General features: G+C 39.5%; 2 protein-coding genes across 4 annotated transcripts in view; one reads left to right on the top strand and one right to left on the bottom strand.

Moving 5' to 3' along the window:
* The window catches only part of LOC138003562 (protein PHTF2-like), a 52,328-nt gene extending 45,834 nt beyond the window's left edge, over positions 1 to 6,494 (top strand). For all 3 annotated transcript variants that reach the window (XM_068849679.1, XM_068849680.1, XM_068849681.1), the window contains 3 exons: positions 1,571 to 1,666; positions 2,520 to 2,645; positions 4,663 to 6,494. In XM_068849679.1, coding sequence (XP_068705780.1) covers positions 1,571 to 1,666; positions 2,520 to 2,645; positions 4,663 to 4,683 — 243 coding nt within the window. In that variant the 3' untranslated portion in view covers positions 4,684 to 6,494. The remainder of the gene's footprint in view (positions 1 to 1,570; positions 1,667 to 2,519; positions 2,646 to 4,662) is intronic.
* A 5,766-nt stretch (positions 6,495 to 12,260) lies between these two features.
* The window catches only part of LOC138002111 (uncharacterized), an 8,958-nt gene continuing 8,718 nt past the window's right edge, over positions 12,261 to 12,500 (bottom strand). Inside the window, exon 5 of the mRNA XM_068848204.1 lies at positions 12,261 to 12,500. This exon is cut by the window's right edge and continues 853 nt beyond it. The gene's annotated coding sequence lies outside the window, so the exon portion shown is untranslated.

Consider the following 12,500-nt stretch of genomic DNA (forward strand, 5'->3'; position numbering starts at 1 on the left):
AGATTGCATCATTCTTATTTAAAGAGACATTTCAAAAATTGAGTTCATTGACTATTGGAGAGAGATTAAATGCATACATTTAAATGTCCGAGCGTCCACTTAAAGTGAAGGATGCAGGATAGAAAATCAAGGTAGACTTTTTTAGCAAATAAAACACTGAAACACGATTTATGGCATAGAAACCTTCTTACAAACACTCCTTGAAAACTCAATTTCTGGCTATTGAAAACTCCTTCAATACTCCTGGAATTTTATATAAAAAATCCAGCACAAACCCTGAAACAATAGACGTCCAAACAACAGTTAACTATTGCCATTAATAGTTTGTGCTCTATTTGTGCGCGGAAACTGGAATGCTGTGTATTACCTTTTCCTGAGTTTTATTTGTGGATAAGCGTTGTCTTAAGTAATGCATGTACATACATATACAAACGCAAGGCCATTTGGCCTTGTAGCTCAGTCGGTAGAGCACCATCTGACCTTGTAGCTCAGTCGGTAGAGCACCATCTGGCCTTTTAGCTCAGTCGGTACAGCACCATCTGGCCTTGTAGCTCAGTCGGTACAGCACCATCTGGCCTTGTAGCTCAGTCGGTACAGCACCGTCTGGCCTTTTAGCTCAGTCGATACAGCACTGTCCGGCCTTGTAGCTCAGTCGGTACAGAGCTATTCGTATTTAATTTTTGACAACTTTCTGAAGATACGGTCTCTGCCAGTTTTTTCAAGTTTCGATCCATTTCCATCCTCTCCATCCTTGTCTGCATACAACAAAGAATAGCTTCAGTGCACTTCTTTGGGAACAAAAGCACAGCATTATTTTTTTGGTCTTCATTGATGCAAAGACCTGTTTTAGTGTTCTGAAGTTTGACTTAAATAGTGTGACAATGCCCCTTTAAATCTGCGTGCATCTAATTAGGGGCATATTTTGGACAGATCTGGCTAACCCTCAACCCGGAAATGTAACAAGTTAGTGTACATGTACTTTAGACTGGAGGTCGACTCCGCTAATTGGACGTAAGGCAAAGTATAGGCTACGTGTAACCCCTTGTTACATCTTGGTGCATATTATAAGTTCTTTGCTAATTTACAACTACGAAAATCAATGTAAATCACTAGGTGAAAAATGTGCATTTCATTTTACATAAACCAGTAGACCACCAACACAGGCAAACATGTGGATTATAGAGCTCAGTCAGTTGATATTACGTTCCTCAAGTTTGTCAATCGCTGAATGTTTTTTACATTAACCTTTATGTCTGCGATAATAACAATAACAATAACAATAATAATAATAAGAAGAAGAAGAAGAAGAAGAAGAAGAAGAAGAAGAAGAACTTTATTAACTTGTCTTTCGTTTTTAGTTTACAAGAAACTAATTGGAGACACCTATCTAAAAGAAAATAAAGAACAAACTAATAAAAATTTTAAAATCCCTTCCAGTTCAAGCCCAAATATATATGAATTCTAAATAAGAATATTAATAATATTTCACTTAAAGAATTTATTTCATGTGCCCGGTTCCAATTTATGAATTTCAAATATATCTTCCGTCATACTATCTTCCTCTGTTTAGATCAACCTTTATCTTCAAATGGAAAAAGCCCCTCACAAGAAAGAAGACTTGACAATTGCAAATCATGTGCTCAAGCTGGCTTCGAAGCTCCTTAAGGTAACATTAAGTGATGGATAATACAAAAGCGGAAAATTGTCTGGGAAGTTTTGCAATAGAAGGTTAGAGGTCCAGCAAAAAGCTGGCAAGACTCTTAAAGACGAGTACGTAACAGAGAACGACCATAACATGTAGCCCACAGTCAAAGAAGCACTGACACTTTCTGTGTTGGAAAATTGTTCTTCTATCCCAGGAAAGAAGGCGGTATGACAGCATCACTAAATGTTTAAATCTCGATCTCAACTCCTTGAAGAGGTACTGTCTTGCAAAATTTGCTGTTTGTGGGTCCAAACTGAATAAAAATCTAAATTCGTACTTAAGCTCACTCGTACATTCCTGAAAACCCACTGAGAATATATGAAATATATTTATAGCACAAAGTGCTGTTTGTATTTATTAAAGTTTGATTAAGATAGCGTGACACTACCCCAAACATGCGTGACATTACCCCTTTAGACTGAGCCATCCAAGGCTCGCCGTGATCTCTGAAAAGAACTAAATCACTTGAGTGCACATTTTGCTGTAGAAGGAGATGGTGTTTTATGATGACGGCACAAATCATGTATTCTCAGTGTAGGCAAGAGCCAAATCGTCGTGACAAAGCTTGCCCTCGTTTCGTTAGATTGAAAGAACTCAAAGTACTGCCATCCCTTCTCCTCCCCCTTTGAAACGATTTATGGTCCATAGTTGCTGGCTTTCCCTCCCACCTACCATGCAGTATGTCTTTGGTGAGACGTCGCAAAACGATGGACGTTCTTGTTCATGACATCACGATAGGAAGAATCCCCTAAAAGGAAAAAAAAATTTGAACTTATTGAGGAAACCTTTTCTTTTTTTGTTTCATTTTTTCTAGGAAATTGAGAGTCCTTTCAAGATGTCTGGTTTATCCATGAATCCTTTACTGTACAACATCGCTCGTGTAGTGGTGCTATCACTTTTCTCAGGCGTTATGTCAGATTTACTTGGATTTAGACTAAAGGTTAGTGAAGATGATCAAATTCTTTTTCAATTAATAATAATAGGACTTATTAATGGCAGAGCTTGTGTCCGGGTAGGTGGGGGGGGGGGGGGGGAGAAAACAGTCTGGGTTGGTATGTAGGGAGATGCAATGAGGTGTTGTTAAGGAAAGTGGTGGAGAGAGGAACAGTGAAGACGGATGAGGCAAAGGAACCGAGAGTGTATGAGAAGAGTGCAAAGCAGGAAACAGAAAACAAATGGAAAGGGAAGCAAATGCATGGGCAGTATGTTAGAGACCTGACGGGAGTGGACTGGGATAAAACATGGCGGTGGATGCAGAAGGGAGACCTCATAGGATGTACAGAAGCATTGATCTGCAGCGCCCAAGAGCAAGCTTTAAGAAGTAATTATATCAAGTTCCACATTGACAACAACGTAGAATCTCCTATGTGTAGGATGTGTGGAGGGAAAGGAGAAAGTGTAAACCATCTAACAAGAGAGTGCAGCAAGTTGGCACAATGTGAATATAAGAGGTGCCACGACAACGTTGCGCGGTATATGCATTGGCAACTGTGTGGAAAGGCAGAACTTGAGGGGACCGATAAGTGGTACAAACACACTCCCAGAGCGAGTGGTAGAAAGCTGAGGTTTCAAAGTTCTGTGGGATTTCAATGTACAGTGTGACAGGATAGTTGAAGCTCGAAGACCGGACATTGTCTTCATTAATAAGCAAGCAAACGAGGCCATGATCACTGACGTCGCCATTCCAGGAGATGCGCGAGTGAAAGACAAAGAACTGGAGAAAATAGAGAAGTACCAACTTCTTAGGGAAGAAATAAGAAAGTTTTGATCGGAGCATTAGGGTCTGTATCTGATAAGTTTGACAAACACATTGAAAAGCTTGGCACCACCATCAGACTTAAAGTGATCCAAAAAACTGCTCTGTTGGGAACGGCTAGACTCCTAAGAAGAGTTTTGTACATTTAGGAATTCAGGAGAGGACTCCCTTGGGAGCTTTAGGAACTTGTTGTTACTCGCTCTCAAGGGAAATAGTTGACCAGGCCAGGAACACCTTTTAGGCCTGTGATTTTACATAGCAATAATAATAATAATAATAATAATAATAATAATAATAATAATAATAAATATTTTATTCAGCTTTAAAAACAGAAAAATATGTACATAATTTACAGAGATGCTAAAAAGTAAGAACTGGAGCAATATACAACGTTAAAAATTATTATAAATCATAAGAATACAATCACTGCGTCAATAACGATTTCCCAAATACATTCCTTGCGGCTCAGATGTGATCAAAAGGTCTTGCAAGCATTTCATTGTTTTAGAATTAAAGATAGGGAAAAGAAAATTTCAAATTAAAATAATAAAAACCATATTAATTAATTAATAATAATAATAATAATCGTTATAATAATAATAATAATAATAATAATAATAATAATAATAATAATAATAATAATAATAATAATAATAATAATGAACTTTATTTAAGAGCACTTTCTTTTTGTCAGAACTGGCCGGCTGGACCAGTAAGTTTACAAAGAAAATGTGTCAGTTTGAAGGAACACTTATATGATAATCCCGCGCATTCTTCTGAAGGAGTATGTAGCATCCTCGAAGTGTGTTTATTTGAGGGCATTGTGGAGTTAGTTCTTCCAAATACCCGGTCTGGCTGATCAGTTCTGTCAGATGGAAAGCGTTTTAAGTGTCAAGTGTATTTAGCGTTGGCGCACTTATTTGGGACACTGTAAAGAAGTCAAATATTATCAGGTCGTCATTCATGAAAAATCGACAAGAAAAGAAAACTGCAAATCTTCTTCGACCTTCTCTGCCCAAAACGAAGTCCCTGCTCTTTGCGGAATGAAACAACATCGCGACCTCCTGATCGGCATTACTTAGAACGTGTCGAGGGAACCATATTTCTGTTCCTTAATTAAACGACTCCACATTTTTTTTTTGCGGTCATTTTGTTTGCCTCTCCTTTCATTACTAATGTAAGCGTTCATTTTTCTTGGCAGGTTTGGAAGATCAAGACTTAGTAGCCCTTAAGGGAAGACAAAATAGTCTATCTTAATCTTATCTCTATTTATTTAAAGAGATTTGCATGTTTTATTTTCTGTTATACGAGTGGCAGGGTACGTGGGGCTTTCTTCAGTACCATTTACACAAACGTCGCAAATTTTTAAAATGATTTTCCTATCTTTGTTGTTGTTATAGTTAAAATACTTATGAAGCGAAATTTCCTGCCTTAGTTAAGAAATTTGCAATTCGCAGTCCTTTGTCTGTGATTAAGGGCATCACAGCCTGAATTTGGGCGCTTGAAAAACTGACGATTTTGACCGCTCAAGTCTAAAACTTTAGAAATATATAAGTGGCAAATTTTGTTGTTGTTATAATCGTTCGGTGGCGGCACTGGCCGGTTTAGTTTATCGGTTAAACAGCACTGAAAGCTTATCAACACAAATCTTTGATGAAAAGTGGAGTGAAGTGAAGTCTCTATTTTTTTAGAATAGCAGGTATTAGTATCACCCAACTAGTGGACTAATGCAAATCCTGCAATTTGATTGGCTACGCTACTAGAGGACTATTAGTAATAGTCCTCGAGTAGCGAAAAGCAGGACGCTTCCTTTCGTTTTATTCCCATAAAAATATTTCTCCATCTTGCATTTGCTTATTTTTTTATTTCCTTTTTTGTCCGACTATTTGGTTGATACTAAAACAATTAGACCCTTGACCCTCAAGGGCCAAATTCTCCTGAGAAACTTACAAAGAAATCTATGATACTAGTTACGAGAATGAACGTTTCGATCTTGGGAATGAAAGAGTTAAGATAACGTGAAAGGGAAACTGATCTTTTCGAAAAATATGCATTGAATAAGTTCATCCTCTTTTGAAAGTGAGGCCACGATGGAGTGTTTCACTCTTTCCAGGATTTCAGCAAAAGAGATGGTTGCGCGAGGTTTCTCCTTGAATCGAAACGTGAATTGCCTTTTTACCACAATGAGCTTATCAAAAGTGTCGGGGCTACTGTCAGGTTAGGTTACGAATGTAGTGTTTGTCTCTTGAAGGGAGCAGTATGGAGGCAGTGTGGCCCAGTGGTTAGGGCGCTTGCCTTGAGATCCGGGCTCACGACACGTTCTGACCACAAGTTGAATTTGTTCCTGGTACTCCCAGGTTCAACGTCTCAGCTGCACTTGTAAATAGCCAGGTAGCTTGCCTCCGGCCAGCTGGGATTCTTAACATAGGTGTTGTTGAATGTTCTTTTCTGTCGTGATTGTGTTTCATTGGCCCTGAAAAGCCCCTATTGGGAGTGGTCAATTAAGTACGTATTACGTATTAATAGTGTCACTCCATTTTTAAAGTGGTGCTTAGGGGACACTTCTTAATTGCCTGCTAGGAGAGATCACTTTTCTTTTGCGTTGGTTGGCCTGACGATTACGGGAAAAGAGACCTGCCATGGGTGAAAACTCACTTTGATCCAACCGCTGTCCACAACTCTTCAAACCTCATAAGAAGAAAAGAGACCACTTCTAGCAGGGGAACTTCACAATGGTTTTCGCACAAAGCTTTGCACTATTATGGTGCAATCGTGGACACATCTAAAAGACCGATGAATGACTGATTTCTGTTGTGTTTTAGTGGAATAACTAAGGGTAGCTTAGGTGCGCTCTACTCCTGTTGAACTGTGAACGATAATTTTTTCAAGTGTTTTCTGACCTTTTTGAACTACAGAAGGGCTACATTCAGTGGCCAAAATCTTGGGATACTCACGGTGACCCTTTGAAGTTGGTTTTCTTACTTAGTTTGAACAATTGCGCCCCCCCCCCCTCCCCCAGAACAATGTTGTCAACAGTGAACATACATTTCCTTACCTGTTTCAACATTGATTGGGGGAAGGGGAGTTCTATTTTGAAGCTTTTACTCGAATTTTGACAGTTATGCCTTGTTTATGATGCCTACCAGGTTTTTAGGCCCATCCTGGCGTTAGCGTCCCAACTACTTTTGCCACTGATTGTAGTCAACACTGTGACTAAGTCACTTAATCATAGTCGAGTCCAAAAATTATACTATTTATTGTCCAACTTACCTTAAGAAGTGCCCTATTCACTACTTGCACAATCCAATAATACACCTCTATTTCCCCCCAAAACGTTTGCATAACTATTGTTTGCAATTTCTCCTGGGACATGAAAATGTCCCAAGAGAAGTCGAAAACAATGCCTATGCAGATTTTTGGGGGATAAAAGAGGTGTATTATGGGATTTGTGCAAGAAGTGAATCATCGAAAAATCTAAAACCATATTTCCCCACATTCACTCTATGCTTTTGTCCCAAATGAATTTGGTTGCTTTATAGCCTTCTTCTTTCCAAACGCACTGTTTCTAGGTCTCTTCAACGTTGGAAACGTTACTTTCCATTTGAACTTCGATCCTGCACGGAAAGGGGCTGGGTGAAGTTTTGGTTTGACATCACAAACTTGTTTGCATTGGGAAAGTTCTTCAAGAACAGCGATGCAAAAAAGCTGTGATGTCAACTTGGTATATTTAACAATTATTCCATTGACGAGCCTACGTCACAGTTGGATGCGAGTGCACGAGTGGAATAATTGTTTTATGAAAGACGCCCGCAAATTATGCATAAATCTCTCCTGCTTTATTTTGTAAAAGCAAAAAAAACTGTACAGTTACTGATATTTGTCGAGCACGGTATGATAGTTCATATACCGTGATGGCTAAGCCAATCAAAATTGTAAAATTGCGTGAACCAAAAATGGCCGCCATTTTAGTATTCTTTTGTTTCCTTGCAAATTGGCCCTTTTGGCCTCCCTTTCAAACGAAAAATTCAGAAGAATATTTAACCTTGGACGAGGGAAAAAGGGCCAATTTGCAATCAAGCAAGAGAATACTAAAATGGCGGCCATTTTAGAATAAGGTGTATGATGTAGGTTATGAGGCAGCAAAATACCTTCAGGATAAATGCAGTAAAGTAATAAGATGGAATTCTCTTGTAACAAGTAACCTTAAATGCGACCATGTTTGAAGTTTTGGGTTGTACGATATTTTGCTGGAAAAAGAGAACGTATTAAAACATTAGAGAAGAAAAGAACGATGGCCTATTTTGGTTTTTTCTCATGGCTCTGCTATTTTAATTTGGGTAACATCCAACGAGATATTTCATGACGTTTTACAAAAGGTGTACTCTTATTCCTCACTGGACTGAGTACACGAAGCTACTAAGTGCTAATTTTGAGACATTTTTAAGGGTGTCCACGAGGCCTTAACTGTTGCCATGGTAACATCCCTCTTACTCAATTTTTGATAAATTTTTCAAAATCAATTCGGTGACCTAACTTTTTTTTTTTTTTTGGAGATTTTCTTTGAAAATGCGAAAGAGCAAGCTTTTTTTTGATGGGAAAAAATCAGGTTGGGTCACCGAGCAAACTTTCGAGATACTAGTTCATCAAACCTAAAAAATGTCATTTCCAGTTTTCGTGATTTTAGCTCACATTTCCTTCTTGGGTGATTTGCTCTCGTGTACCTTAGGATCCATTTTTGCGCGCCCGTAAGAGACCCTTCCCTTCCAAGATCAAATACGCCTACACGCGTACTACGTAGAACTGAAAACACGTGGTCCAAGTCGTAGTCGTACTTATTCACCTCGCCAGAGCCTCGGGTCTTTCGTCCGCACGAGATTTGCGTCGAAGATGCACTCTTACCGCAGTCGTCAGGGGCTGAGCGTTTGGATCTGCAGGGGTCATTTTTTAAATCCAAATCCTGCAAGTTTTTTCTTGTTAACTTATCCATGTTTAACTGAATTGTGCGTTTATTGGCTAAAAATGACAATTTTAAGGGTAAATACAAGAGTGAATTAGATAAGAGCGTTGTTGTGGGCTCCCCATCACAGTCACAAGTGAATCTATTTTTAGAATACCCGTTCCCGCGAAAATCAGTTGTCATGTCCCTGAAAAAGTCACGCGTAACATGGCTTCTTCTGATTAGCGTCCCTTGGTTTGTTTCGCGCGCAAAGTGAATCTAAAAATAAATCCATTTTTGACTGTGCTAGGGCAAGATCGCAAAGTGATAGATCAACACTTTTACCTAACTCACTTTTGGTGTAAGTGAAGTGTGTGTTTATTGGTTAACGTTAATTGTTATACCTCCCAACTCAAATACGTTTTCTGATTGGAGGAGAACGTGTCACGTGTCATTGGTCAAAACTTCATGACGCCCTAGGGCGAACAAAACTTCATGACGCCCTAGGGCAACAACTTGAACTTTCGACTCACACGTGATCGGGTCGTGCACCTTTGAAACGGCGGCAAATCTGTACGCCAGCCGACGTCAAGCAAATAATTTTTATGTGTATTCTATTTTTGAGTTGGGAGGTATAACAAAACACTTATTGACTGGCCCCTCGGGAAACAGTGAGTTTTGTTTCTCCTCGACCTCAATGTTTCCCTCGGCTTCGCCTCGGGGAAACAAAACTTACTGTTTCCCTTGGGGCCAGTCATTAAGTGCTTATTGTCTGTATTCACAGGCACGAGTGATGTTGAGGGTGGGGTGGGGGAGAGGAGGGAGTACAAGATCGAAGAGGACACGTCTTTACACTTGTTAAATCGTGCATCAAATTACGAGCATTTCTGAACATATCTGTAAGAAGAGATCCTATCAAATTTTATTTGTTGGCAGTCTCATTTCTCTTCAATTTATGTGTCTGTAACATTAGGTTAGACTACGAGCACTATCTCTTTTGCTCTATAATCGTTGAAACGGGCGCGTACTTTGAACTTTCAAAATGACTGAAGATGCGGGTTGGAAATATCGCTCCAACCAACGCCCGTGGTATTTGCGACCCGCAGCTTCAGCCATTTAAAAGTTCAACGTACGCGTTCGTTTCAACGAAGTGCGAAGTTTTTGTTATGAAAATTCGTTTTCATTCATATGTAAAGTAGAACTAATTACCATCACAAAGACTTCGCACGTAGACTCGCTTTAAAGAGGAGGCAGACCTGAAATCGGAAATGGCCTATTCTTTGTTGAGGATACATATCATTAGGGTCTTCAAACAATATCCTATTGATTTTGAAAATGTCTCACCTTCTCTTCTTACAGGTTTGCATACATATTATTAAGGTCTTCAAACAATATGCTACTGAAGTTCAAAATGTTTCACCTTCTTTGCTAAGTGCCGCGCAAAGCGATGTCGGTGTGAATTAAAAGATTGAGTCGCGCTTAAACAACACGTCACGAACCCTATTTCTCATGGCGACAACACTTTACCATTATTAGGTGTGATTATTATTGCAACAACCGCCGACACAACACCACAACTTTTTTATCAACTCATGCAGTTCACCGTTTATGTCAATTGAATGATCCTAGTAATCACACAAGACAGAACTTTGGTGAAGTGACTGACCGTAATTCTTAAATTCGTGTTGGTTATCGCGATCATTCTGCTATTGGGAGCAGAACAAACACATTTTTACAACACATTTTACACAACTATGAGGAATAACGAACTCGCCTATGATGGTGATCAAAGTCGCCTACGTAGGCGAGTTCACCAGTAGGCGTAGGCGAGTTGACCGGATGCAGAAGTGTAATAAATAGCGGTCTGGATCTCTCGAGAACTGATGGTTGATTTCTTGTTGTAGTGAGCCAACCTCGATGCTTCAGTAGCGATTCGCTCGAAGATGTCATTGACAAAAGAGTTCATGAAACTCATGGCTTAACTTGATATTCCAGTATCTGGGTGACCTTGCTTCAGAACTTTGTAAATGTAAATGGCATAGCTTTCCTTTCGCTTTCTACTTTTCTCTTTGATTTTGTTTCGCCCGAAGACTTTGCTTTACCGGCCCTCTTTTCACCCACCTTGCCATCAACTTTTGGGGCCATATTCGAATAGGAAGGTGTTTGTGGTAATCAACAGTTCAAAATATGAATCATTTTGGCTTTTGGTCATATTTATATCCTCGAGCCATTCGGATCAATTAGTATGCGGATCGAAAATCCACGAATGCTATTGGTTCGTAAGAACGACCCGTGGAGTTTATCGTACAGCACATTCATTTTCATGTTACCAATAAAATTAATACATTAGAAATACTTTGACGAATTGTGCTGAGTAGACAAGGGGCATACGTGTACCTGTTGGCTATTACTTTGTTGAACATGGTGGCTCTTAAAAGAGCCGTTGTTGAACTGTTCATGAGACAAGCATCTATCCGCCAAAGCCGTACAACGTACGGCCTTGCCGCTTAAGAGCGTAGACGACGTCCATAGCAATCACAGTCTTCCTCTTGGCATGTTCCGTGTAGGTTACCGCATCACGGACAACATTCGCTAGGAAAACTTTGAGAACACTCCTGGCTTCTTCGTAGATCAATCTCGAGATTCGTTTGACACCGCCACGACGAGCAAGGCGCTTAATAGCGGGCTTCGTGATGCCTTGGATATTGTCTTTAAGAATCATTCGGCGTCGCTTTGCACCACCTTTTCCGAGTCCTTTCCCTCCTTTACCCCGACCAGAGATGTGTGATTCTTCTTCGTGAGATATTCTTCAGTTTTAAATTCCACTGGTACTCGACGACAGCGTGTGACTTTTATGTATATTAATGTACGCCGGACCTCTTAGGAAACTGTAGACATTTGTGATTGGTGTGTTATTTCGCTTGTTTCTGCATAATTTACTTTCCTTACTTTGCATAAATTATACAGTCAAACATTTTGATCCGTCAATAGAAGCCGATTATATGAGCTGGGCTGGCGTGATCAATTTCTCCCTTTTGCATGACAAAACTTTCGTTTATTCATAAAAGTTAGAGACTGCAGAAATTTCGTGTTTTTAAGATCGACCGTCGTCAGAGTTATATATATAAACTATGTTATTTTTTTCTTAATCTGTCTTTCTGGTGCAAACGCAAAGCCAAACAATGTTTTTGACCTGGCATCAGATTAGACTAACAAGAAGAGGAATTATGAAGCGGAAACAACACCTTCAATCCTTTCTTAGTGTGTGCAACGTTTGCATAGTGCAACTGCAAGACATGCTGGAAAACGTCCGTCAGAGCAATTTGCAGTTAGTTTTTTTGTAGACTACTTATTTAAAGAAGAAACGAGTGAATTTTACTCAACAGCGTGTTTTGTTATCTTTAAACTGAATTTATTACCAAAGCTTAAAAAACTAAAAGACCTCAAAATGAGCTAAAATGGTGAGAACATTACAAAATAATTAAAGGTGTGAGCCAAAGGGCCTCTGCTGGCGCGACATGTGGGTGACCCCTCAAATATACGCCCACTTGAAAAAATTAACTGCAACGCTGCAGTTCAATACCACCCAATAGGCCTTTTGCAACAAACGATCACATGGTACAAAATCCGCCATGCTGGAGGGCAAGCTCTTTATTATTCCCCCACTGGCACATTAAAACAAAGAGATCTGAACCAGTCAACCTTGACTTACCTTTGTTTTAATGTCCCAGAGGGGGAATATTAATGAGCTTGCCCTCCAGCGTGGCGGATTTTGTACCACGTGATCGTTAGTTGCAAAAGGCCCATTCAGTGCCTTCTCTTTTTGTGTAACGCGTACCACAGGCAACCCAGTGTAAGCTTTTTGGAGCTTCTAGTTTTATATATATAAAAAAAAGAATCAGATTAAAAAAAAAAGAAAAATTTATGGTCATTTCAGCTTTTCGACTGTCCTCAAACAGATCATAGGTGAGAACCAATCAAAATTCTTGCATTATTCAGTTTATTAATAGTGACTGTCGAACTTATTCTTTTTGTGCAGTTATCCCTCTTGTCCACCTCGACTGAATCTCCCTTACAAATCTGATATTCTGAAGTACTGCTTG

Source organism: Montipora foliosa, chromosome 5 (assembly GCF_036669935.1).
Source record: "Montipora foliosa isolate CH-2021 chromosome 5, ASM3666993v2, whole genome shotgun sequence".
NCBI classification, from domain to species: domain Eukaryota; kingdom Metazoa; phylum Cnidaria; class Anthozoa; order Scleractinia; family Acroporidae; genus Montipora; species Montipora foliosa.